We start from the raw sequence: 23276 nt of genomic DNA on the forward strand, positions 1-23276 counted from the left end.
TGCTAACCAGACTCCCAAGCGTGTTCATTACCTCCTGCTTTTAATTAAAGGGTCCTCTGTTTTCCCTCCTCCGACCTTTCAAAGCACTCTCGATCTCTTCCTCTGCACTCTCGAGGCTTCAGCTGAACGCGATACGTCCCCCGTTTGAAATAGAAACCCGGAACCACTTTAAGAAATCTACGTCTCTCACATGTGATGCGGGTTTAATTAATCATTAATCTGAAGACTCACCTGACTCAACTGACACTTGAGCAAGGCTTAGTCAGCTTTTTAAAACGAGGCAATCTAAATAAATCTCCTTTCAGCCCCGGTACCGTCACTGGACCTGCCCCCCCCATCTTCCACTCTTCTTTCCCTACGCTGTTGTTTAATGGAACATTCAGCCAACACCAGTTTAATCTTGAATTAAGAGTAAAATAATTCAGAAATAATGGAAAATGACAACCAATGCGACTCAAACTGAACAGGAAGTGCTCCACCAAAGCAACACGTGCAACGGCCAGCCTCTCGATAACTGCCCCCTAAAACCCAGTTCTTGTGTTTTTCAAAAAGCTTCTTGTACTACATCCTAATAACAAAGTTTATGACTTGTTTATGACATGTGGGCCTTTTTTATTGTCTGCTTTACAGACATAAAGTAAATGAAAAGAAACTTCAGGCTAGATAAGATTTGCCAGACTTTGGAACCCGCAAGCGGAATTTCCTATTTCTTTTCCCTTTATTGAGCTGTAAACTCAAACTCTGGACCAAACCCGGACACATCAGAGCCAGCTGTTACAGGAGGTATTCTGTAGCCGAGACTAGTTCTATCAACACCAGCACCACTGGATGTCAAAGGGAGAAACGATGATAGTGACGCGGGGCAGACGCTTCGGAGTTTCCTTTTCGTCAGCACATAACAGTCGCATTTGGGATTATTCATATTCATGGAACGGGCGAAATCCCGGGGATGAAGCACCAGGATGGCAAGTCGTCATCTTGCCGGCGAGACCCGAAAATAAAATGGCCGGACCACCTCTGAGGGAGCCGTTTCCATAGCAACCCAGTTGGAGTCGGAGGAGTGGAAAGGCAGAGCGAGGGAGAGCCTCGTCTCTCTCTCTCCATCCGTACACACACGTACTGCACAAACTGATGTCACACAATGAAGCATTCAATATATTTCCGTCGCTCCGTCTCTATATCTTAACCTACGTCTCTCTAGCTGTCTGATCTGATGAAGCAACCCCTCGTGCCCTTAAAGGATCCCGAGTGTCGGGCTAGAACCCTGAATTTGACGTTTGCTGGATCGGAGCGGGGAAATGTTATTGCGGTTGTCGAATCGACTCCTCCTGTCACAGATGTTTTATCGAATCAGGCTCAAGATATTTCCAACTAGCTGAACGAAGTTGAAGTGTCAATTGGCCAAAGAAAGAAGTTGATTCAGTTGATTCAAGCACTGAAAGGAGTTGAAATGTCCGTTGTGTGCCGGTCGTAAATTGAGATGGATGGGTCCCGAAAGAAATGAACCACTTCAAGTGTGTAAACCGAAAGCCGATTTGAAGTGTTAGCTGAAGTGTAAGCGCTGTGAGCAGTTGCAGTGGGTGTGAACGGTGTGGGACTTGCAAGAAGGTTTTATTGTAGTTCAAAGGTCAGGATCTGAGCCCTGAAAGGGTGCGAAGTCTCAGTTGAAGTATCGGCATTACAGGCCGATAAACTCAGTCATCGAAGAGGTAAAAGCAGTCAAACTGTTCGTTGACAAAGAAGTAACCAGGAATGATGAATCATGCTTGTTCATTGTTCCCATCTATCATCATAAACCTGCTGCATGTGTGCTTTTTACTTTATTTCTCTTTAACTGGGCCTGTTACACTGAGATGATTACGCTGCCCACGTATGCGCATTAGGGACACGCATCACATCAATCACAGGGCGCCTCCTCTACTTCCTGCACGCTCTGGCCGGCCACCAAACTCCAATAGGATGCACACCGTTATGTGTAATGGGGCGTGGGAGGGCGTTGAGGTAAATAACTTCTCCTGACTGCACTCCAAGCGCTTCTGGATACTACTCACCACCCGCGTTCCCCCGGCGGCTTCTCGTATCCGTCTAATGGGTTTTTAAAGTGCATCCGTTCAGGTGTTTATTTACACGTGCGTCTGTCAGAAGGCTTTTTAAGTGGGACTTTTGCGATGGGTCGACAGTGGTCGGATGTGTTTCGTGGTCAAAAGGAGTGGCAGCTGTAAAACGGTGGATTAACGGACTTCATTTCCTATAAGTTCCTAAATTATAAATAAAAGTCCACTGTTACTCTTCTTCCCTGCAGTGTCAGGACTTGAAGAGTATTGTTATTGAAGCATAGCCGCTAACGACGCTAAATCAGCAATAAAACACATTTAATACGCGATGAATTATTTTACACTGAAGCAACAAAATGAGGAAATGTTGGGTTTTCATCAGCGGTAAGTCAACAGCACTCAGACAGCGAGTATCAGCTGGAATCCAGCTACATCCTCTTCAATGCATTGTGTAACTCATTACACACACATGTGTGTGTTGTTGTTTTTCTCTGAAGAATGGGTGGAGTGAATTTTCCACTTCTGGGCTCCCAGAGTCTGTCAGTTGGATATTATTTCGGCTGGGAAGACGATCAGAGGTGCGTTTGATATTTGAAAAGCTCTTCTTCGTCTTTTGAGGTCACTGCAGTCGACTCCGAAACCGTTACGCTGATGAGGAACGTGAGGAATGAACACGAGGGAGACAGAATCAAAAGCTGCTCTCAGGCCGGCAGCTCTGCCCCTAAACAAACGTACAGCGAGACGTTCATAGTGAAAGGCTGCTCATCAGGCTTGTTGCTTTATTTCTATATAGGGTGAAAATAATGAAGCTGATAATCAGTAGAAGGCGCTGGGACATTCACAGAGCTGCTAGCAAGGCTGTAGACAAACATGAAGAGGCTTTCATGACTCAGCTCTGCATTGAATAGATGTTCTGTGATATCAGCTGGTTTCAAACAGTGTACCGAACATGCATTTGTTGCAACGTCTCATTTACTGTTCATAAACTGAGTGCTGTAATGCTAGCAGTCATAAAAACGGGATCATTAGCAAGTTAGCTGTTGGTAGCAAACTTCTTTACCTTTATTTCCTGGCTATGCCGCCTCCTCCTCCTCCTCCTCCTCCTCCTCCTCCTATCTTACAACTATCTTAAACCATTCATTTATTTATTGTTGTTGGAATGCTTAACAGCATTCCAACAATAAAGAAACAGGATAACAATAGTTGGAATGCTGAACAGCATTCCAACAATTAGGACTTTCTCTCACTCACTCACTCACTCACACACACACACACACACACACACACACACACAAACACACCAGGCTGCTTTAGTTACAGCAGGCTGGCTGGAGGCATCTGATAGCCGGGCCTCCAGGGCCTCTGATGAGCAGCTACCTGAAATTTAAGCCCCAAAAGGAAGCACTGAGGTAGACACACACACACACACACGTCCATGAGACAGTTTCAAAGGCTTTTGCTTTAAAGGGATCGGACCTTTCTGACGGATCAGGTCGACTTTAATAACAGCAGCAGGGTATCTGTGCACCGATGCTCCTCATGCAGGGCTATTTTTAGCTCCGCCTACCTTTGTGGCCAGATGGTCAGTCAGGTAGCTCGAACAAAAGTTCACCGGGCCACATAACAAAAGTAACGATCCTGATCCCCTCTCACAAAAATGTAATCCAGACTGGTTCACTGCAGGACTCCACTGTGGCTTCCAGGAGGATTTTGGTTTGTGGACCTCTTGTAATAAAACAACCTGAATGTTTCTCCCCGTCTGTTCCAGGACAAAAAGAAATACCTCGACATCATCCACAACTACATGGAGGTCCACGGCACCGTGCACGGCGCCAGCACCGTGCACCTCCCGAGCTACGTCAAGAACCACGGCATCCTGAGCGGCCGAGACCTGCAGTTCCTCCTCCGAGAATCCACGGTGAGACCGCCCAGCAGTAAATCATCTCGGGGAAATAACAGTGTCAGGGTACGGTGCTCACAAACCGACTCCCTCGCGTTTCCCTGGAACTGGGGCCCAGCTAACCTGCAGAATATATAAACACGCCGTATCTTTTCACAAATCACGGCCGGTTTGTCAGTGCAAAGGGCATAAAAACCTGCTCGACACGTTCCTGTGATGGTAATCGCTGCGTGAGCGGGGATTGCTCAGATACAACAGATTTACAAAAGGCCTGTCCACCCACTTATGTCTTAATACAAAGAGCAAGTCATAACTGACGCACATTTAAGATTGGATGAAAGAGACGTTGGATGTTGTTTGGCGAAAAGGCTGTCTTTGTGTGAATGGAGGCCTCCTCCTCTCACCACTCAAACCGCTCTCATCCAGAAAGACGAGGACGCGGCCACTGAATGCGTGTCGAGCTGTTTCACACAAAACAGCTTTGTTATGTGGAGCGCTGACGTAAGGCTCTCTGGTATGAATCCTTTCCTTCTTAACTCTGAAGCTATTAGAACAGAAACAAAACAAGTAACGCAAACGTATGTGTTGTAAATAACGCCTGAAAAGCCACTCAAGATTCCTCATCATTTAGCGGACAACCTTTGATTTTCCCAGCTGACGCTAGCCATTTTTAGCAGCTGTAGCTAGCTAGCTAATTAAGCGAGCATTAGCTCCATGAGCTGGTTGAAAATTCGGTCTCTGGCTGACTTTGTAAGGCTTCACCGTGTCTCGTTTGAAAGCTAGAACGCTGCTGAAGGGCTCCAGGGTCTGGTGCTAAAACACAGAGGCTAAAGCTGCACGCTCGAGGCAAAACTTTGATCCACGTAGAACAATTGGAAACAAAGCAACCACATTGTTTTAGTGTTGCAGTGTAGAACTAGTTAGTCCGGGTTGTATGAGTATGACAAGCTAACGTATAGCTAGCTAAGGCTCCCAAAATCCAATTAAGAATGAAGCTGCTATCTTTAGCTGATAGCGTCCGAGACCGGCTGCCGAACACTGAGGAAATACTGCACAACAGATGTCGCTCATCAACCTGTAACACTGCAAACTAAGGCAGCTGGTTAATGGTCTGCAATGTCCGCTGCATTGAAAGATGGAGTCTGTCTCCAGTCGGCATCCTTCTCAGGAGAACAAGGTGGGCGGGAGCTTCGATTTCTTTAGCCCCTGAAACCAGATGCCTTCCCATCAGAGAGGAGAGGCAGACATCAGACATTCCCAAGTTCAAAAGCGCCACGGATCACGGTCCAGACGGTTCTCGAGAAAATGACGGAGTGAGATTTAAACCCCTTTTTTTGGTGCTTTCACAAAATACTTACACGATGAGATTTTGGGATAAAGTGACAAAGTGGGTAAAATCAGCAAATAGAACCGGCTGGTAAATTCAGAAAATGACTTCATTTTACTGTAATGCAGCCTTTAAAACGAGGAAAAGACAACACTTATGCCATAGTAGCATATCCAAGACCCAAGACCTCGAGTCTAATATAACAACATGTACATGACAGCAGTGTAGTTAGATGAAGTTACAGCGCTTGCGGTTGCCAGTGGGTCGGGATACGAGTGTCCACTCGGGCAGGACGTTGGTACGGGCGAGGACAAATCAATGGCGCTACGGCTCGGATCTTCCAGGCCGGATGTCACTCGGCACTAAGCCCTGCGGTGCACGTTGGAGACCCAAAACTGCTTTAATGCGCACGAACGAGGGAGCTTTCAGACGAAGGAAAGGATTCTTATCAGCTCCTCGGTTTCAATCTCCTATCACAGAGGAGACGCAGGCACCAGTCGTTTCTCTACATCACTGCGTCTCCTCCGTCCCCCCCTCTGCTCCTCCTTCACCAGAAATAGGGGGCGACTGTTTCTCAGCATTGAGGTTTTACACACACACACACACACACAAGAAGTAGTGAGCTTTGCTGCCACCTGTTGGCAGGACTCTGCTCTGTTAAACAGAAACGTTTGAGTGAGTCCACACATAAGTGAGCATAAAATAACAAGCCAGGTCTGATTATTCGAGTGTATCCGACACACACACACACACACACACACACACACACACACACACACACACACACTAGCCATTGTAGACCTGTAGCAAACAAGCCACACCCCCCCCCCCCCCCCTGGTCCCACGCTCATGTGGACAAGCTGCCCTGCAAATATTTGCTCTCCCCATCCGGGAGCAGTGAACTTGTTAATAGAGCCCCCGCTTGTTCTTCAGAAGTACAGTATGAACTGTAAAGTGTGCGGGCGGCTTTTTAAAATAACGTCCAATGAGTCGACACGGAGGAGAGCCGTTTTGAGAACATCCCTCCCGAACAAGTTGGTCTTGCTTCACAATATCAGCGGTCACAACTGGTGACGGGGGGCTGCAGGTGGTGATGTATTAACGTGTCCTCGGTACTCCCTCAGCCGGTGGGCTTTTCTAACTTTCATCAAACCGTCGGGTGGAGGCTGATCTCCATATTTTCTCTCCCCACTGCAGTTGTTCGTGGGTCTGTCCTTCCCCTACGAGGGTCCCGCCCCCCTGGAGGCCATCGCCAACGGCTGCGCTTTCCTCAACCCCAAATTCAGCCCCGCGAAGAGCAGCAAGAACACGGACTTCTTCAAGGGGAAACCCACCATGAGAGAGGTGAGAGGAGCTCACAGGCGTCTTTTACTCTGCTGCTCAGGATGCGACCTCTAACCTCTTCTCTCTCGTCGTTGTTGTTGTTCTTGTCTGCAGCTGACCTCTCAACACCCGTACGCTGAGGTGTACATCGGCCAGCCCCATGTGTGGACGGTGGACATCGAGAACCCTGTGGAGGTGGAGGCGGCCATCCACTCCATCCTCAGCCAGAAGGTAAACACAGAGGCCTTCCTCATGAAATGTCTGCGCTGTGATAGTTGTGATGTCATGTTAGAGGTACATGTGAGGCTGGCCAGGTGCATACAGTACCTGTACTACAATGGACCTGCAACTAATGATCAGTGAGTGCAGGTAACTCTCTGGAGTGGTCGTTTGGTGTGTAAAATGTCAAAAAGCTGCTGTCACCATTTCCTCAAACCCAAAGATATTCACTTTAGTCTCCCAGTATGATGACGAAAAGCCGCAAATCCTCAGTTAAGAAGCTAAAACCGGGAAATCTGAAGTGTTTAATTAAGTATCAAAAAATGTCCAGCGGCAGAGTGAGAGTACAGGAGAGAGAGAGAGATCCGGTTCCGTCTTCCCGTCCTGGCCCATGCATATTTGTCGTGTGGTGTTGTGCTCCGCCGAGCGACTCGGAACAATGGACGAGCCCGCGGAGCCGCATATGTTCTGTGATCCGTGGCTCCGGCTCCGGCTCCCCTCCTCATCTTCCCTCCCCTTTCACAAAGACATGGAGAAAGCATGCGAGTGACTTAGTGCCACAACAAAGGCTTCCGTTGTTGGTCCTCCCCGTTTGAGGTTTCCCTAAATCAGAGTCCGTGGAGGTCGATGGGACTCTAAAGGGCTGATGTTTCACCATGCTCTCTCTCACACACACACACACACACACACACACACTTCTCTGATCAGTCCGTCTTGTGTTTGTGCGATCAGATCGAGCCCTACCTGCCCTACGAGTTCACCTGTGAGGGGATGCTGCAGAGAGTCAACGCCTTCATTGAGAACCAGGTAATGACAGTGAACACCGGAGAAGAGCACTCAGTAAACCGCAGAAAGAAACCCAACAACGAGCTGCTACTGTTACAGTACTATTGCTGCGTGTCCAGTCGTGTGACTCCATGTTGTGTCGTACAGGACTTCTGCCACGGCCAGGTGATGTGGCCCCCCCTCAGCACCCTGCAGGTGAAGTTGGCCGAGCCGGGACGCACCTGCAAGCAGGTGTGCCAGGAGGAGCAGCTCATCTGTGAGCCGTCCTTCTTCCAACACCTCAACAAGGACAAGGACCTGGCCAGGTGGGACACTCACACACACGTTTACACGGGAACAGAAACACTTCACTCTGTTGTGATTGTTAAAGCGGCCAGCAGGTGGCAGCACACCACACCCAGAGTGGAGAATTTAAATACACTGCAGTGCCGTGTTTAAACCACCGGAGGGCCCAGTTTGTTCACTGGGATTAAATGGGCCAGACTGATGCTGAAGAACTGTGTGTGTGTGTGTGTGTGTGTGTGTGTGTGTGTGCAGCTTCCTCGCTCTGATTCAGACAGAGCTAAACAGTCAGCATAGAAACTGAAGGCGCTCTCTCTCTCTCTGGTCTCAGGTTCGGCGTGGACTGCCAGACGGTGGAGTCCAGTGCCGACACGGTGGTGCCGGCCTACAGCGCGGCCCGCCGCCACTGCATCTTCCAGTCCGACCTGCTGCTGTTCAGCTGCGCCGGCGCCCACCAGTCGCTGCAGCGCGTCTGCCCGTGCCGCGACTACATGAAAGGCCAGGTGGCGCTGTGCAAAGACTGCCTATAGCACCAACACGCAGGCCGGGGAAAAGGGGGGGGGAATGAAGTCGGAGCAACTTAACCAGTGTGTTTGAGACTCGTGCCGCTCTCCATCGAACACACTTTAGTGGGACGACGTCTGGACAGAAAAGACTGTATGTCCATCATATTTATTGCCCCCCCCCCCCCCAGCGAAGGACCAAGGAGACTCAGCCCCTCTCCTCTCCCCTGGTCTAATCTGAAATAGTTTATTCTTTTGGTAGGTTTGCACTGGACTGGCTCGCCAGAAGGCCCACATCCCCACCACACACACACACACACACACACACACACACAGTTTTACACTGTAACCAACTCGTTGGTCTCGTCCGTACGAACATGAGAGCGGACCTGCATCGTAGACATTTTTATCCCGACTCGTACCCCCAGACTCTCAAGCAGCGGTCTTCTTTCGCCCGTAAGAGACGGGACAGTCCAGTCGTGGATCAGTCACCGGCCCCCTTCATATTCACACATTCACTTTAAATGTCACTTATGTAAAAAAAACAAAAAGAGGATAGAGTACGTGTGTGTTTTCGACTAGAAGGCCAGCAGAGGAGCGTAGAAATGTCTTTGTGTTTCCGCAGCACGGCGTCCTCTGTAGCTAAAGCTGTCGCGTGTCGTAGGACGTCGTGTCGTAGGTGACGGGCCGTCGTCGGTAGCGGACTACTAGATGACAGGAAGACGTTCCTAACCGAGGTGTTCGTCCGTGTCTTAACGTACACAAGTTGTTTAAATACAAAAAAAGAAAACGAAACACAGATCCATGTTCGCCTCCCATCTGCCAGACAAAAAAAACAAAACACACTTCTCGTTTTCTTTAAAGAATCGCTAGGATCCTGATTTGCCTGCAGATTTGCGAAGAAAAAGAAAATTCAAATTCAGAGTTCTTGTGGTGAATTGGGGAATAAATGCACTACGGTTATCTATGAGGTTTGACAAGATATTAGTAACACTGTATATTGTTCATAAGGGTTTAAGTTTCTTTTTTATTTATTTTGTATACAAATCTTTGTGTTGCTGGAACTCTTTTCTTTTTTATTTATAGGAGGGTCTTTTTTTCCATTTTATAGATTTTTATTGATGGAGAGTAATATAAAGAAGAAGAAGAAGAAAAGCTTGCTTGTCTTTCAGTGTACGAACGAGTTCGGAGGCTTTTGTCGGCTTCTGTTCAGCTTTCAACAGTGATGAGAAAAGACCTTCAGAGACTCGCTGGTCATTTCAGCATTTTTATAGAAAACGTTTGAACAACTAAAAAGCGATTTGATGTTTTACTAAAGCTAAACTCATGATTGGTTTAAACTTTAGTGTTAAATAACTGTTTTAACGGGGGATCGTCTTCATCGTCACTGTGTTAAAGATGGACAGCGGTGGACAAACCGGAGTCTCGTACACTTTGTGCTTTGATTTCCAATCACTTTTCTGTTTGCACGTGTAAATCAGCACCGTCCAGCTGTTCTGCCTCACCGTCGGCTCCTTTTGTTGTTTTTACTTTTGTAAACGGGCCAGCGATCTGCCGCCAAGGTAGCGTTTCAAAGAACATGATGTGCCTTTTCACGGTTTAGTTCGGTTCTGATTGAGAAAAATAAAAACCACTTGTGATACGGCCTTCAGTCCCAGATCTAACTCCACACAGCAGCTGCAGGATTCGCTCTCCTGAGTCAGTGTTTTGCGTCACGTGAATTTAAATCGTAGTTTATCGAATTTAAAGTTAATACAATTAAGAACGGATGTTCATTCAGCTCAGAAAATGTTTCCCGTGCGTTCTTCAGAATGTACATGTTCTACAGTAATTGGATTACTCGCGTCCAGCAGCAGTTTGAGTTCAGAAGCATCCATGTAAACACATCATTTAGTGTCCTCTTCTCCACTGGATCAATGAGGAAGACGCTGTTTTGTTTACATGGGGATGGTTGCGTTCTGACTAGGAGACAGTGGACCGCTCAAACCGCTTGTGCTGCACTGAAAGCCTTATTTACTTTGTTAGTCAGGCTTATTCCGAGCATGCAGTCCATCGGATTATCAACCGTTTGGGTTCTAGAGAACCGTATTTGTCTTCAGCATCAAATATCCATTGTACAAAAAAATAAAACGCAAACCCGCTGCTTAGAGCCGCACGAACATGTAATCTCTTTTTCAGCCTCGATCGTTTGAATCCATCAGTTAGAGCGGTGGTGAACAACGCAACGACAACTTCTTTTTGTTCTTCACAGTCCTTGAGGAAGAGGGATATAACTTTATTTTTAAATAAACCTTTTTTCTGTGACAAAAGGCTCAGACTCTGTTTAATACTCGTTTTACATCACAGCAATACAGATTCAGTATTTACATCTGCACAGAAGAGTACGGTGTGTGTGTGTGTGTGTGCGTCCAACAAGTCGTACAATACTGAGCAGAAATAAATTTGGGCCTCAAACATTTCAGGCACAAATATAACCAGTTTTCTAAAACGTTCTCACAACTTTAAAATACCACTTTTGTATTCAGATGAGTCCTTAAAATGTGACAAATACGCCGCACAAACGAGTCCCACAGCGCAGTGCGAGCACATTCGGTTACATCCTCCCTCCTGCTCGTCACGCTCACCAAAACATTCAGCGGTACGATTCAGGTTAGGAGTCAGGAAGGATGTAAGGAAATGTCAGTTTGGTGATTCATAGTGATGGAATACTAATAACAGTAAACAACAGTAATACTAGTAAATAACGAACACTAGTAAATAACAGCTTTCTTCCCGAGGCCCGGGAAGCCACTGTGCTACAGAAACTCCGTTTTGTGCTTTTACACATATTCAAATGTCAGGGTATAACCAACCACCATTCAAAATAAGACTTCATTCAAAATAGCCTATAAAAAAAAAGAAGTCATAATTGAATCAGTAAATTATTAACATCACTCCACAAGTTATAAGAGAAATCAGGGCTTCCCTTTCAGGTCCCAAAAGCAAACAGCAGCTCCAGATAAGGACACATGTTGACACAGGAGCAGGAAGGTTCACGAGTCACCGCAGTGGGCTCAGGATAGAAAACACAAAAGTGACAAAGCCAAAATTAAACATTGCTCAAGAAGTTCATCACATGTGCAATTTCAGTGTAAACTTTCAGTGTTTCAAGACAGACTAGTTTATGACTAGCCTGACTACATGAATACATGTGCAGGGGTGGAAACAAGGACACCCCAGAGTCCAAGCTGCCCCAACTCCAATCCAACAGATTCCACCAACTAGCCTCGCTCGTAGCACTTCTACTAAATCCCAAATAAACTGGGGACAAGAAGCTGCTGCCCTTCCAGCATCCAAACCAAGAAGAAACCGTCACACGTCAACGGTCACGAACCAAACAGGTGAAATTAGCTAAACCAACACAAAAGAGCCTCCTCCTGTCACAACACAGACCAATGCCGGATCCCGACAAGAGAGCACAACCCTCCTCCTGTCACACACTGGCAGGAGTCCATGCACGAGCGCGTGCTAATCAAACAAACACGTAAGATCAATACGAATAAAACAGCAGCTTATGCAAACCAGCAACATCCACATTTAAAGAGAGGCAATAAAAAGAAGCCTGCCATACCTGCTGTGGAGCACCCGCAGTGAGCTCACGGCCCAGCTGAACCAATCAACTAACGAGCCGCCACTGATCAGCCAGAACACACCTGGTGTGTTGCTCCGCTGCCACAGCCATCACTTTCACTTCATAGCACAGCTGAGCAAAGGCCTCTACGAACCATGGGCAAAATAAACTGCAGTTTTCTGACAGGGCGCTGAGGTGTAACTGAGGTAATGCACATCAACTTGTTGTGGATTCTCTGGCGTCCACATGTCTCCCGTACGCTGCAGTCCAAGCGTCCCCAATCTTTTCAACCATCTTCTTTAAATACAGAGGTGTGAAAACAACAGACCGACCCACTCACTGTTAAAAGACGGATAAAGATATTATATGTACCAAATCGTACAACACTTAAAAAGGCGGCAATGATTTCATCCAGCCGTTGCTGTCGTCACCGGCCTGGATCCTGGGATGAATGAGAGAACTGTACACACACTGGAGGACCGGATGTGATTGTCTGTGGAGAGTGTGTGGACTGTGACCCCCCCACCCCCGTCTCTCCCCCTTCCGTCCCTCCTCCTCTCCCTCTTCTCCCTCCTCTCCCTCCGCGGTCCGTCACTCAAAGCGCTCGTAGTTCCTGGTTTGTCGGAGCCGCGGGACCATGTCGATCAGCAGCCTGCGGTAGAAGAAGAAGAGGCGTTTTTTAGAAGGCAAAAAGAGAAAACGCAGGCAGTTGATGCGAGCACTTTGATCCCCATTCTGCACTGCAGACGGACATGAATTGATTTTATGTTTTCGCTGAAGGCAGAAAATCTCACCGCGTCAGCAGTGAGATAAAACCTTTCATCTGAGGGCCCAATGTTTGTGCACGATCGCTGGAGAAAGTTGTGCAGAATCTTTTTGTGCATGCACACATGGTTCATTTTAATTGGCAGTTTGAGGAGTCAGTGATTTATTCATTCAGACAGGGCAACTGCAAAGAAAACTATCATCTCTAGGAACACTCACTTGACTCCATAGGCGAGGATGATGAGCCCGATGAGGACGCCTATTGACCCATCCAGGTACCACACCTGGGGCTCATGCTTGAACACTTCGGCGCTGATGAGGATGGAGAACCCCATGACTCCCCCCATCAGTGAGTTGAATCCTGGGAAAGTTCAAACGAGAGTCGTTTGACAAACAACTGACACTGATGAGGGTTTTGGGCTTCCCCAGACACCTGCTAAGAGTCCAGTGGTCATGTGGAACGTGCCGGTTTAAGTCGCTGCGTGTCACACTGTGATGATGGTATTTAATGAGTGAATAAGCCTTTCTACGCATGTGTGAGGGGACAGACTGAAGTAGAAGGTGTTTGAGTATCTGTGTGTGCACGCACCGTCGGTGATGAGGGCCCGGCTTGTGAGCACTTTGCCGATCATGAACTTGATCACGGCCAGGGTGATGCACACCAGGCCGCTGACGACGGACACGCCGAACAGGAAGTCGTCCTGAGGGAGGCGGAGGGAAGAGAGGAAGGGTTAGTTTCGATTGTTTTCTTTCTTGTCACACCGATTGTGAATCTCACTGGAAAGAGCGTCAGCGAAAATGCCCGAAATGTACATGCACAAAGGATGGATGGATGGAGGAGAGAGGGGGGGGGGGGGCTGCAGAGCACTCAGTGCCTCTGCGGCAGCATTAATATTGCACTATGGCCTTGGAGCTATGAGAAGCTACTTAGGCGAGCTCGCAGACATCAGAGGGGAGATGGAGAGAGAAGCTCAGCATGCTGCAGAGACCCGAGTCGGTGCTGTGGCTCAGCTGTGAAAACAACACCTGAGACAGGTATCGTCCTCTAAACAGTGAACACATGGGGACAACATCGTCGAGTCCAACAAAGACAGACAGTTCTCAGACGGGAGATATTCAGAATTTGCCAGTTTTACATGTTTACGACATGGAATAAATCGCAGGCTTTTACTATGGAGACGCTGCTTCTCAATACATGCAAACAGGGGGACTATCGGGTCTGAGCATTTCTCATTTTGGGCTCACGAAGGACGGAAATGTGGACACACACACACACACACACACACACACACACCCCCCGAGGGAGCTCATGACAGACCGACGCTGCCCAGAATGTGAACACTGCGCTTTGACATTTCCGTTTGACTTCCAGAGCTCCTCGCGCAGAATATCAAAACGGGCCGAGCTGTTCCGATCAGGCAGGGCGGGGCCAACAAGAGCCTGGTTTACAATCACGAGTATTATTCATCGCGGTGATTGGACGTGGGGGCTTTCTGAGTGGAAGTGCCCTCGACTCTCAGAGGCCACTGCGGCCTCTTCAAATTCATTTAACGTCACAAGAAGTGCCGAGGTGAAGACGACGACGCCTTCGTTTTGGCCGCTAAATGACATTAATTGGGCTCAGAGGACCAGCAGAGCAGGAGCTTTCAGGTGTCAAGAAACAAACATGCTCCCCCCCCCCCCCCCCTCTGTCTGTATCCTCCTCTTCATCGCTGCTGCATACCGAAGCAGCTGCTTGCCGTATTAACATTTCATAGCGAGGAGGAGGAGGAGGAGGAGGGAGAGAGGGCAGGCTGTGAAAACAGAAGCGTATTTGCAGCGTGAAGCTGTGATGCTCTATATATAACTCAGACTGCGATGCACCAGAAACCAGCGTGGTGGAACCGGGCTGTGCGACGGAAGACTCAGAAAAACACAATCTGTCTGCCTCGCCCGCTCCCACACTCCGCCTTTGTTATCGCCTCGCTGCTCGCTGCAGCCACAGATGAATAGATGGAACACAGTCGGTCCGATGCCTCAATGAAGCATTTGAAAACTAATTGAATTTGGAGCCCGAGCGAGTTGCACAAGGCTGTTTGAAACTCTTAAAAAAGGGGCGTTCTCAGCGTGGTGTGCGTCTGTTCTGCAGAAAATGTGAGAGATTTGTTGATGACTCTCGTTATGTTCTGCTCTCTCACCTCGTATCAAAGCATAGCAGCGTGTGCAGCAGATACAGCTCACTCTACACGGCCGGTGATCACATCGGAGACTAAAACAGGCAACAATAGTGGAAAGAGGCAGTGGGTCTCTACGGCAATTCAGCTCACCAAAGCGTAACGATCTAACATTTACTCATCCTCATCATCCTCACCATCGTCATCACTGGAGACATGACTACTGCTCTGCAACGGGGCAGTAAAGCTATTTCAGGAGGTGTGAAAGCTCACGAGTCTTCACACCTGAGATATGTGACATTCTTCATCCAGCAGCAGCAACACTGTGACACCTCTGTCCCCCCCCCCCCCCCCCCCCCCCACACACACACACACACACACACTCTCTAATGCAACACTGCCTCCTCAACATCAAATGAAATAAAGCAACCATATCATCCAGACCTCACTTGTGACTTTCCAGAGCCAGAGCGGTCCATCTCTTCAGTCACACTGAGCTCCTCCCCTTGGCCCAAACCACCAGCCCTCCAGTGACCGGCACTACGTGACGGACACCTTCTCACATGAACTGCCAGGTCAACACAGCAACACAATAACTCATGTTACGTCAGCCGCTTCATGCAAATCACAGCCTGCATGTCGTTTGTCTTGGACACTGAGGAGTACACTCAGATCTCACGACGATGTCGTTAGAAACGGGCACAAAGTCGACAGGCTTTCTGAGAGAAAACCCTCGTCCGACTGGTGGTATCACAGCATGGAGAGCAGATGAGTCCTGGACAGACAAAGTGTAATCACTGCTTATCCACCAAACATCTGGCACCCTGACTCCAGTGAGACGGACAAACCCGTAAAGTCACCCTGTTTGACTGTCCACTTCACAATAACAGAGATTTGAAAGCTTTTAGGGTTAAACCGAGAACATAATCTCCACTAACTCTAATCTGTACGAGCTGATGCTTTCCTGCAGCCTCGTCGGCTCTGCTGAAATCGGTTCTGTGTTGATCGTTAATGAATGACTCCTTACCACTTCAGGTAGCAGCTTGGTGGCCAGGTCGTGGATGGCCTTACCCAGAATGCACAGGGAGGACAGGATGAAAAGCACGCCCAGGATGACACAGGCTCTGCGGAGGAGAAGAGACGGAAGTAAACTGCGGCGACGAGCACATTAGGAACTACGCAAACACAAAGTATGAAGCCAGACAGTGAAAGGGATTCAGACTAAATTATACTGCCCCTACAACAATCCGTGGATGACGGTGAACTGTGTCACACCGGTGTACGGGGCCAAGCTGCTCCGTGAAGACTTGGTAGGAAGCAGCAGATGTCCTTTAGGAACCTTCTACCCAATGAACAAGGTCTCCAGGGAGACGGAACAACAACTGGAGCATATGCTCCGGTCACGCATGGCCACCGGCGAGTGCTCGACCCACAAAGATCTTCTCGAGCCACACTCGGCGGTCGTGGGCTGAGGTAACCACGGCAACGCCCGACATCACCCCGGGGAGTCCACACACACACACACACACACACCATCCCCAGTAACACGCCCCCTGCTGTGTCTTGCACACAGTGGATGTAAACATGACTCCATGACTACACACAAGTACAGCGAAAGGAACAACGGATCCATCGAGTCACTCATCCCGACGCTTGTTACCGTGGCAACCGCTCTGTACCTGGGCGCCGCTACTCGGCCGCATCTCCTCGATCGAACGCAGACAGATGAGAGAACGCACGAAGAAGAATGTCGATTCGCTGGTTGTCAGTGGTTTTCCTCACCAACGGTCTAACAAATACACAAAAAGCAGAAGAAAGGAAACACAACGCGACAGTGTGTGTGTGTGTGTGGGCGTTTTAGTTACTTGCATGTGATTCTCACTTTCCTGTGTGTTGATTTGTGCATGAATGTGTGTGTGTGATACAGGAGGCCTGGCCTCTTGGTGAAGCCAATTACTGGCTGAGCGCCTCCCCGAATTTCTCCAATTAGCTGCTGAAGTGACATAATGAAGGCTGCTGTCTGATGACATTTTAATGAGCTTTAAAACTCTCATTGGAACTGAGTGACTGAACAACGACGACTCCCTGAGATTTGATTTTCAGCTGTTATGAATTTAGAATTAAAAAACAATAAAAGAACCGAAATAGACAGCGACACTGACAGACAGCTGCGTTACACTCCCCCCCCCTCTTTCAGTCGCCTGCTTGAGCACCCTCACCATTTACCTGGCTCTGAAAAGGCCCACCTGACCTCCACACACACACACACACACACACACACACAGAGATAAGACGCGAGGCGATCGGTCCCAGCGGGGCCGAGGCTGACAAAGCTGAAGAGACCCTTTATCTGACACACTCCTCTACTGGACAAAGCCGGCCACACACACACACACACACACACACACACACACACACACTAGACACTGTGTGGAAACATTAAAGTGGATTTCATCACTTTTATAGGTTTGTTTTGGTCGTCATAGATGAAATCAAAACATCTGGGCGAGCTGAAAAGAAAGGCTCCATCTTCTTCTTACATTGATTTGAAAAAATAAGTTATGATACCAGGATGCATATCATATTTGGTCATATGGGTGGCTAATAATTATTCTAAGACAATCACATGCAAACTCCAGGGAGACCTCCCTAACACTGCATCCATACATCCTTTCAGTGGTTTGAATGTCTGGGATTTATAGAATTGAAAACCTTTTTCAGGCCTTTGAGGTGCACTCACAGCTGACACTTGATTCCTGCGGCAGGTCTGACTTGCTCTTTTTGTTTTTACGCTGCCTGTACTCACATGTATTCGCGGTGTGCCGAGTGGACGGCCGCGGCGTTGCTGTACCGCCACAGCACGATGGCCGAGGACAACACGTCCAGCGAGGCGTCGAACTGCAGGGGGGGACAGTTACAGCGTTACTCTCTCTTCGTTACGGCAGAAAGAAGTGGCGGATTTACGGTTGACTTACGGCAAATCCAAACGCAGAGGCGCTGTGGCGCATGATGGACACAGCTGGAGATACACAGAAAGAGAGAGAGAGAGATACTGAACAAGTGATTTCATGTGGAGATCACACACAAGCATCTTTAATCCCCAATCTTCCGACATACATATGTAATACAGGCATGGACTCTGCATGGCGGGGGCGGGGGGGAACTGGGATGAGAGCGAAAGGAGAGACGAACGAGATGGAGGCGCAGATAGATAGATGGAGGGGGGGGGGGATCCTCTCCTCCGCCCACGTTTATTTTTAGCGACGCTCACTGGGGGCCAGACACTCAGCCCTGCAGAAACACATCTCTTTCCCTGCGCCTCCGCTTTCTCTCTGCTGCAAGGACAGTGAAATCATGATTCCTTCATCCGTCCTCCGAACCTTTATTGTTTCATCGCTCTCTGGGCCGAAGGAGCAATCATCCACTTGCACTGACCGAAATGAAAAACAGGAATGAAGCCTGCACTTCAACACAACAACCCTTGAATACAAATGAGTAGATGTTTAAAAAGACAAATCATATCAGAGATCTGCAGGGATGGAAATGTCCAGATGTTTCCATCTCCATAAAGACCTGGTGTTCTGCGAAATACATACCGTTAGGAGCACTGTGATACTAGTGGAAACCAGTTTAACTTCTGTATTTAAACTGTGCCTCTGTGTGTGGTTACAGACAAACAGCTCAGCAAATACAACTTGACAGCTGCTCAACCGCAGGTAAACAGAGAATGATGGCATGTCGAGGTGTCACGTATCTGCCAGAGTTGGCATAACAAGAAGGAGAACGTAGCAGGCGAGTGAGGCTTTCGACGCGCCGCGCTCTTATTTTGCAAGTTAAATTCTTGCTTTCATGCTATTTTATACAAGATGTTCGTTGGCAGAGGTCTCATTTTGGGATGGAAACCCCCAAAAGACCCGTCTTGGTGGCCAAAACTCAGAAACGCATCCTCCTCCTCCTCCTCCTCCTCCTCCTCCTCCTCCTCCTCCTCCTCCTCCTCCTCCTCCTCCTCCCCCTCCTCCTCCTCCTCCTCCTCCCCCGGTTTTTTCTTCCTCTCTCCTCCTAGCGCCTCCATTAAGCGCGGAGAGAAGACACCGTGTGTAAATGAGTCCGCTTGCCAAAGCCGAGCCTATCGTCTCCCTGTCTCCCCCCTCCCTCCTCCCCCCTCCCTCCTCCCTCCTCCCTGCTTGTCACATCTGACAAGAAAAGGCAGATGAAACACCGTCTGAGCTCTGCCGGTTTATTGTTTCTGGAGCGGCGTTATGCATATCACTGGAGCACTTTGCTACTCGCCTCTTTTTCTGCAGACACCAGAAGGTGAGCTGGATGTGACATTCTGGGTCACGTGACGCCGAACTCCTGAAGATGAGAGAGTGGTATCCATCTATTTGCCAAAAGGTCAAACTTCTGCTTGAAGTAAAGTGGAGCCAGTTCTTTCTGTGTGCTTTCTACGCCCTGGATCCATTCGCTTCTTCCTCTGAAACATGTTTTATGAATGCCTCTTCCTCATCCTGTAGAAACAGGAGGAGTGTGATGCTAATATCAAGGATTTCCTGCATTTCTGCATTTTATTTCTTACACTGTTTCTTTAATTGTTTTTAAATCTCCTTTTCTTTTGCCTTGTGTTTTGATGCTTTTAATGGTTTTATGTGAAGCACTTTGAATTACCTTGTTGTTGAAATGTGCTGTACAAATAAACTTGCCTTGCTAACAGCTGGTTTGACACGGTCTTCGTTTACAATGGCGCTCCCTGGCTGGCTGCCCAAGAGCCAGTGACAGACTTACAGACGTGTGAACGAGTGTTTGAGGAGTGATCGCGGAACTTGTTTGCTGATTGACGTTCGATGATATAACATCCGAGTGAGTCACACAGTTTAGACGTGATATAAAATGGTGAGGACTGATTCAATGTTTCAATCACATTACCTTCACACAGAAGATGATGAATGAATGATGTTATTGTGTTAATAGATAAAATAACACGAAGCATCTGCAACTATTTGGGGCTCGACTCCCCGATTTGCAATGAACAAACCTCTTCCAGACTGGGAAACACACACACACCAAAGACGGAAGTTGGCCTTCCGGTCCTGCTTCCCCGACCAGCGCTTCCTTATCGGAACAGGAAGTGGGCAAAATGTTTGAAACAACACCGACTGAACTCAGGAAGAGGCTCTGATTTCCAAAACGAAACGTCTCGGCACCTTGAGCCACCTCGCTCTGACCCAAGTGGTCCGACTAATCCAATTCCAATTCCTAATTTCACCCTCAAACAAGACTCCAATGAACCATTGAACCGCTGGATTTTCTTCACTACGTCGGCTTGTATTTCTCTGGGGAGCGCCAGAGATCGAAATAAACCAATTAAGTGTTGGGTAATGACGGATGTGCTGCGAGTCGGATCACCGGTCTCATGAACAGCATGTCCAGCTTGCACATGGAAGTCTGCAGATATTCTCAGTCTCCTGCATGACAGGAAACTCGTATATCTGCACATCTGCAAAGCGGCGTTTGAGGTGACTCAGCTCCGCTGCAGCAGAGCTCGTCTTCTTCGCGCGTTCGTCCGTCAAGCAGCCTAATCTGCATTCGCCGCAGGAAGAGGCATCGGTCGAGCACGGCGGGATGTGGTGGCGGCAGGCAAGAGACGAGCAGAGTCTGTGATGGTTTTTAAGATATCTGACATATTTGTTTTTGTTGTTTGATCAAAGGTGTCGGGTGTCACATTGATCTGCAGGGCGACACGGTAATTGACAGAAGCGTCCCTCGACTGAAGAACCAAGCGGCGGGCGTCAGCTTTGCGCAGATGCCTTCGAACGCATCACTTCCTGTGAGCCAGAAGACTCGTCGAAAAAGACCGTACTCACTGAAACCGACGATGGCCAGCATGAGCGTCATCACGATGGAGACCCAGGACACCCACAGAGCCTTCTTGCGGTAACTCTGCGCTTCGTGGGGCTTCAGGCGCATACTGCTTTCCAGGAGACCTGCAGACAATGACCCAGGGCACAGTGACACACACGATACTGACTTTAATAATATGGATGGGGCTACAAGAGTTATTGTATATTTCTAAGATACATAGAGTTTCTACAGCTATGCTAGCGACTTTGTGCTAAATGCTAACATCATCGACGCACATCCATGCTCACAATGATGCTAAAGTTTAGCGGTTATTATTTATTTGCTAATTAGCACTTAAAACTAAATACAGCTGAGGTGGACGGGACTGTCATTGGTTCCCGATGTAGTCCTAAACCAAAGCATTGACCTGTCGTCAGCACTAAGTGATGGCAACATGAGGGCGGTTCATCCCGAGGGGAGCGTGAATGTCTGAAACTAATTTCGTGGAAATTCATTCAAAAGTTGTCGAGGCATTTTTACTCAAAATAGCACACGTTCAACGTTACGGGAGGCGCTAGAGGAACAGTCGGGGGATCACCAAAACCAGTCGGATTCATCCTCTGGGGACCGTGAACGAATTTTCAGGTCAATACACCCGATAGCTGATGAGATATTTCAGTCCGTGCCAAGGCGGTGGATTGAAATGAAACCATGTGAGAAGATTCGTGACCCCGCACTAAACATTGCTTTTTGTAAGAGGTCACAAGCCGAAAATGTCTAGTTTGATCTTCTGACAGTAACTTTTTTTTGGAGTTCGTAAATTACAGCCACTTTATTACTCTATCAATTGATCGTGGCCCTATTCATATGTGTTATTATCCCTTTCCCGGAGAAAGTCCATTAATTCTGATCTCCAACAACACAAATAAATTGTATAATAAAATGTATCATATTGACTATAACAATAAGATTTGTGTTACATCAAGTCTGAATGGATGTGAAGAACTTTAAACATATTTCACACCGCCTACCTCCGTCCTCCACGCTGTCTGTTATCTTCATCTCCTGGTCCATCTTGAAGCCTTCTCCCTGACTTTCTGTGTCGGGCTGCTGCTCCTGCTGCTGGGAGTCCGTCTGCTCGCACTGTCCGTTCACCGCCGCGGGGTCCACTACAACCGGGTCCGGGACGGCGGTGGAGTCTGGCGGTGCGGCGTCCGTCATCTTCTCGGCGGGTCGCGCGGTTCCAGTTGCGTGAGGCACTCCAAAAATGTCACACCTGGGCGAGAAGAGCAGGCTTTAACGAGGGAGACACCCAGAGACGGAGAAGGGGAGGGAGTCTCCTCTGCAGGTTCAGTTACGCCAAATTGCACACCGTGAGGCGAAACAAAACCGGAAATGAAGAGATGGTGAACTTCAAAACAAACGCCTGTTTTTCAACGAAAACAGAATGAGAAGATTTATATTTTGTTCAAATAGAGAATACATCTGAGCCTTTTGGGGTTTTTTGTTTGTTTTTACAGATGTTTTAATTGTCATTTAATTATTGATTAGGTATTTTACTCCACTACACATGTATTTGACGATACAGTTATACATTTGAAAAGCATGAGTCGGTCCAATTCGGAATCCAGAACATTCACTTCCAATTGAGTAGTTTTATATTTTAGACTTCTGAGGCTACTTAAAAACATATGAACTGTTCTTTTATCATTTGCTGAATGTTTTAAGGTTCAAATTTGGAGTTTCCATAAAAAGAAAAAGGCTTGCTTTTTATTTTGAAGGCGGTAACCGGAACTAGTGTCGGCTATGTTGCTGTCAAAAACCGTGTGCTGACAAACTTAACGCGCTCAGTCTGGACGAGCAGTAAAAAAAATTAAATATTCACAACAGGCTGCATTTTGCGACGTCGAGAAAATAGCCACACCTGGACTCTAATTAGTAAGCCCGGTGGAGTTCACGACACCTGTCCTCGCGCGCAGGAGTCGAATAAAACTGCCGCTGCGCGAGGGGTAAACAACCTGTCCCATGTGGACAGAGCGAGCCGGCGAACGTGCAGACCGGACCCTGTCACGTGCGCTGCTTTGGTGGCCATAACAAGTTCGCCTGCTTTGTGGAATATGTGATGATGATGATGATGATGATTTTTTTAATGATTTTGCTTCAAATCATGTTGCATGTAGAATTGTTATACAATGGGATCCTACTTACCTGAACCTACACTTCACATTTTCTTTGTTTTGATAGATCACCTGGGGCCTGAGGGATTTTGTTCTCGGTCTCTGTTGCCGCCTAGTGGTAGAAAGATAGAACTGCAGGCCAGAAGGTGCTATGGGTATTATGATCATTACGATTTATTTCTGCTTCTCTTATCGTATTAATCAAATACACTCTTGAGTCATTGCTCAACAGGCTTGGTGGCGAATAATTGGGATACATTTTTACAATCGACATGCACCAACTTTAAAACAATAGTGGTAAAAAGTAGCTTTCAAATGTTTCTAAAGGCTCACAATAAT

General features: G+C 47.9%; 2 protein-coding genes across 2 annotated transcripts in view; one reads left to right on the forward strand and one right to left on the reverse strand.

Moving 5' to 3' along the window:
* Positions 1-12499, forward strand: part of mgat5 (alpha-1,6-mannosylglycoprotein 6-beta-N-acetylglucosaminyltransferase) — a 40814-nt gene extending 28315 nt beyond the window's left edge. Inside the window, exons 12-17 of the mRNA XM_079296292.1 lie at positions 3823-3972; positions 6479-6625; positions 6719-6835; positions 7556-7630; positions 7757-7914; positions 8223-12499. Coding sequence (XP_079152418.1) covers positions 3823-3972; positions 6479-6625; positions 6719-6835; positions 7556-7630; positions 7757-7914; positions 8223-8421 — 846 coding nt within the window. The 3' untranslated portion in view covers positions 8422-12499. The remainder of the gene's footprint in view (positions 1-3822; positions 3973-6478; positions 6626-6718; positions 6836-7555; positions 7631-7756; positions 7915-8222) is intronic.
* A 60-nt stretch (positions 12500-12559) lies between these two features.
* Positions 12560-21981, reverse strand: LOC306797215 (transmembrane protein 163a; the record flags this gene model as incomplete). The annotated part of the gene is made up of 8 exons (XM_079296455.1): positions 12560-12656; positions 12989-13130; positions 13359-13470; positions 15950-16046; positions 17729-17820; positions 17898-17941; positions 20784-20903; positions 21792-21981. The coding sequence occupies 8 exons, from the start codon at positions 21979-21981 to the stop codon at positions 12596-12598; spliced, it is 858 nt and encodes a 285-aa protein (XP_079152581.1). The 3' UTR covers positions 12560-12595.
* Between the last annotated feature and the right edge of the window lie 1295 nt (positions 21982-23276).

This window comes from Melanostigma gelatinosum, assembly GCF_949748355.1.
Source record: "Melanostigma gelatinosum genome assembly, chromosome: 24".
NCBI classification, from domain to species: domain Eukaryota; kingdom Metazoa; phylum Chordata; class Actinopteri; order Perciformes; family Zoarcidae; genus Melanostigma; species Melanostigma gelatinosum.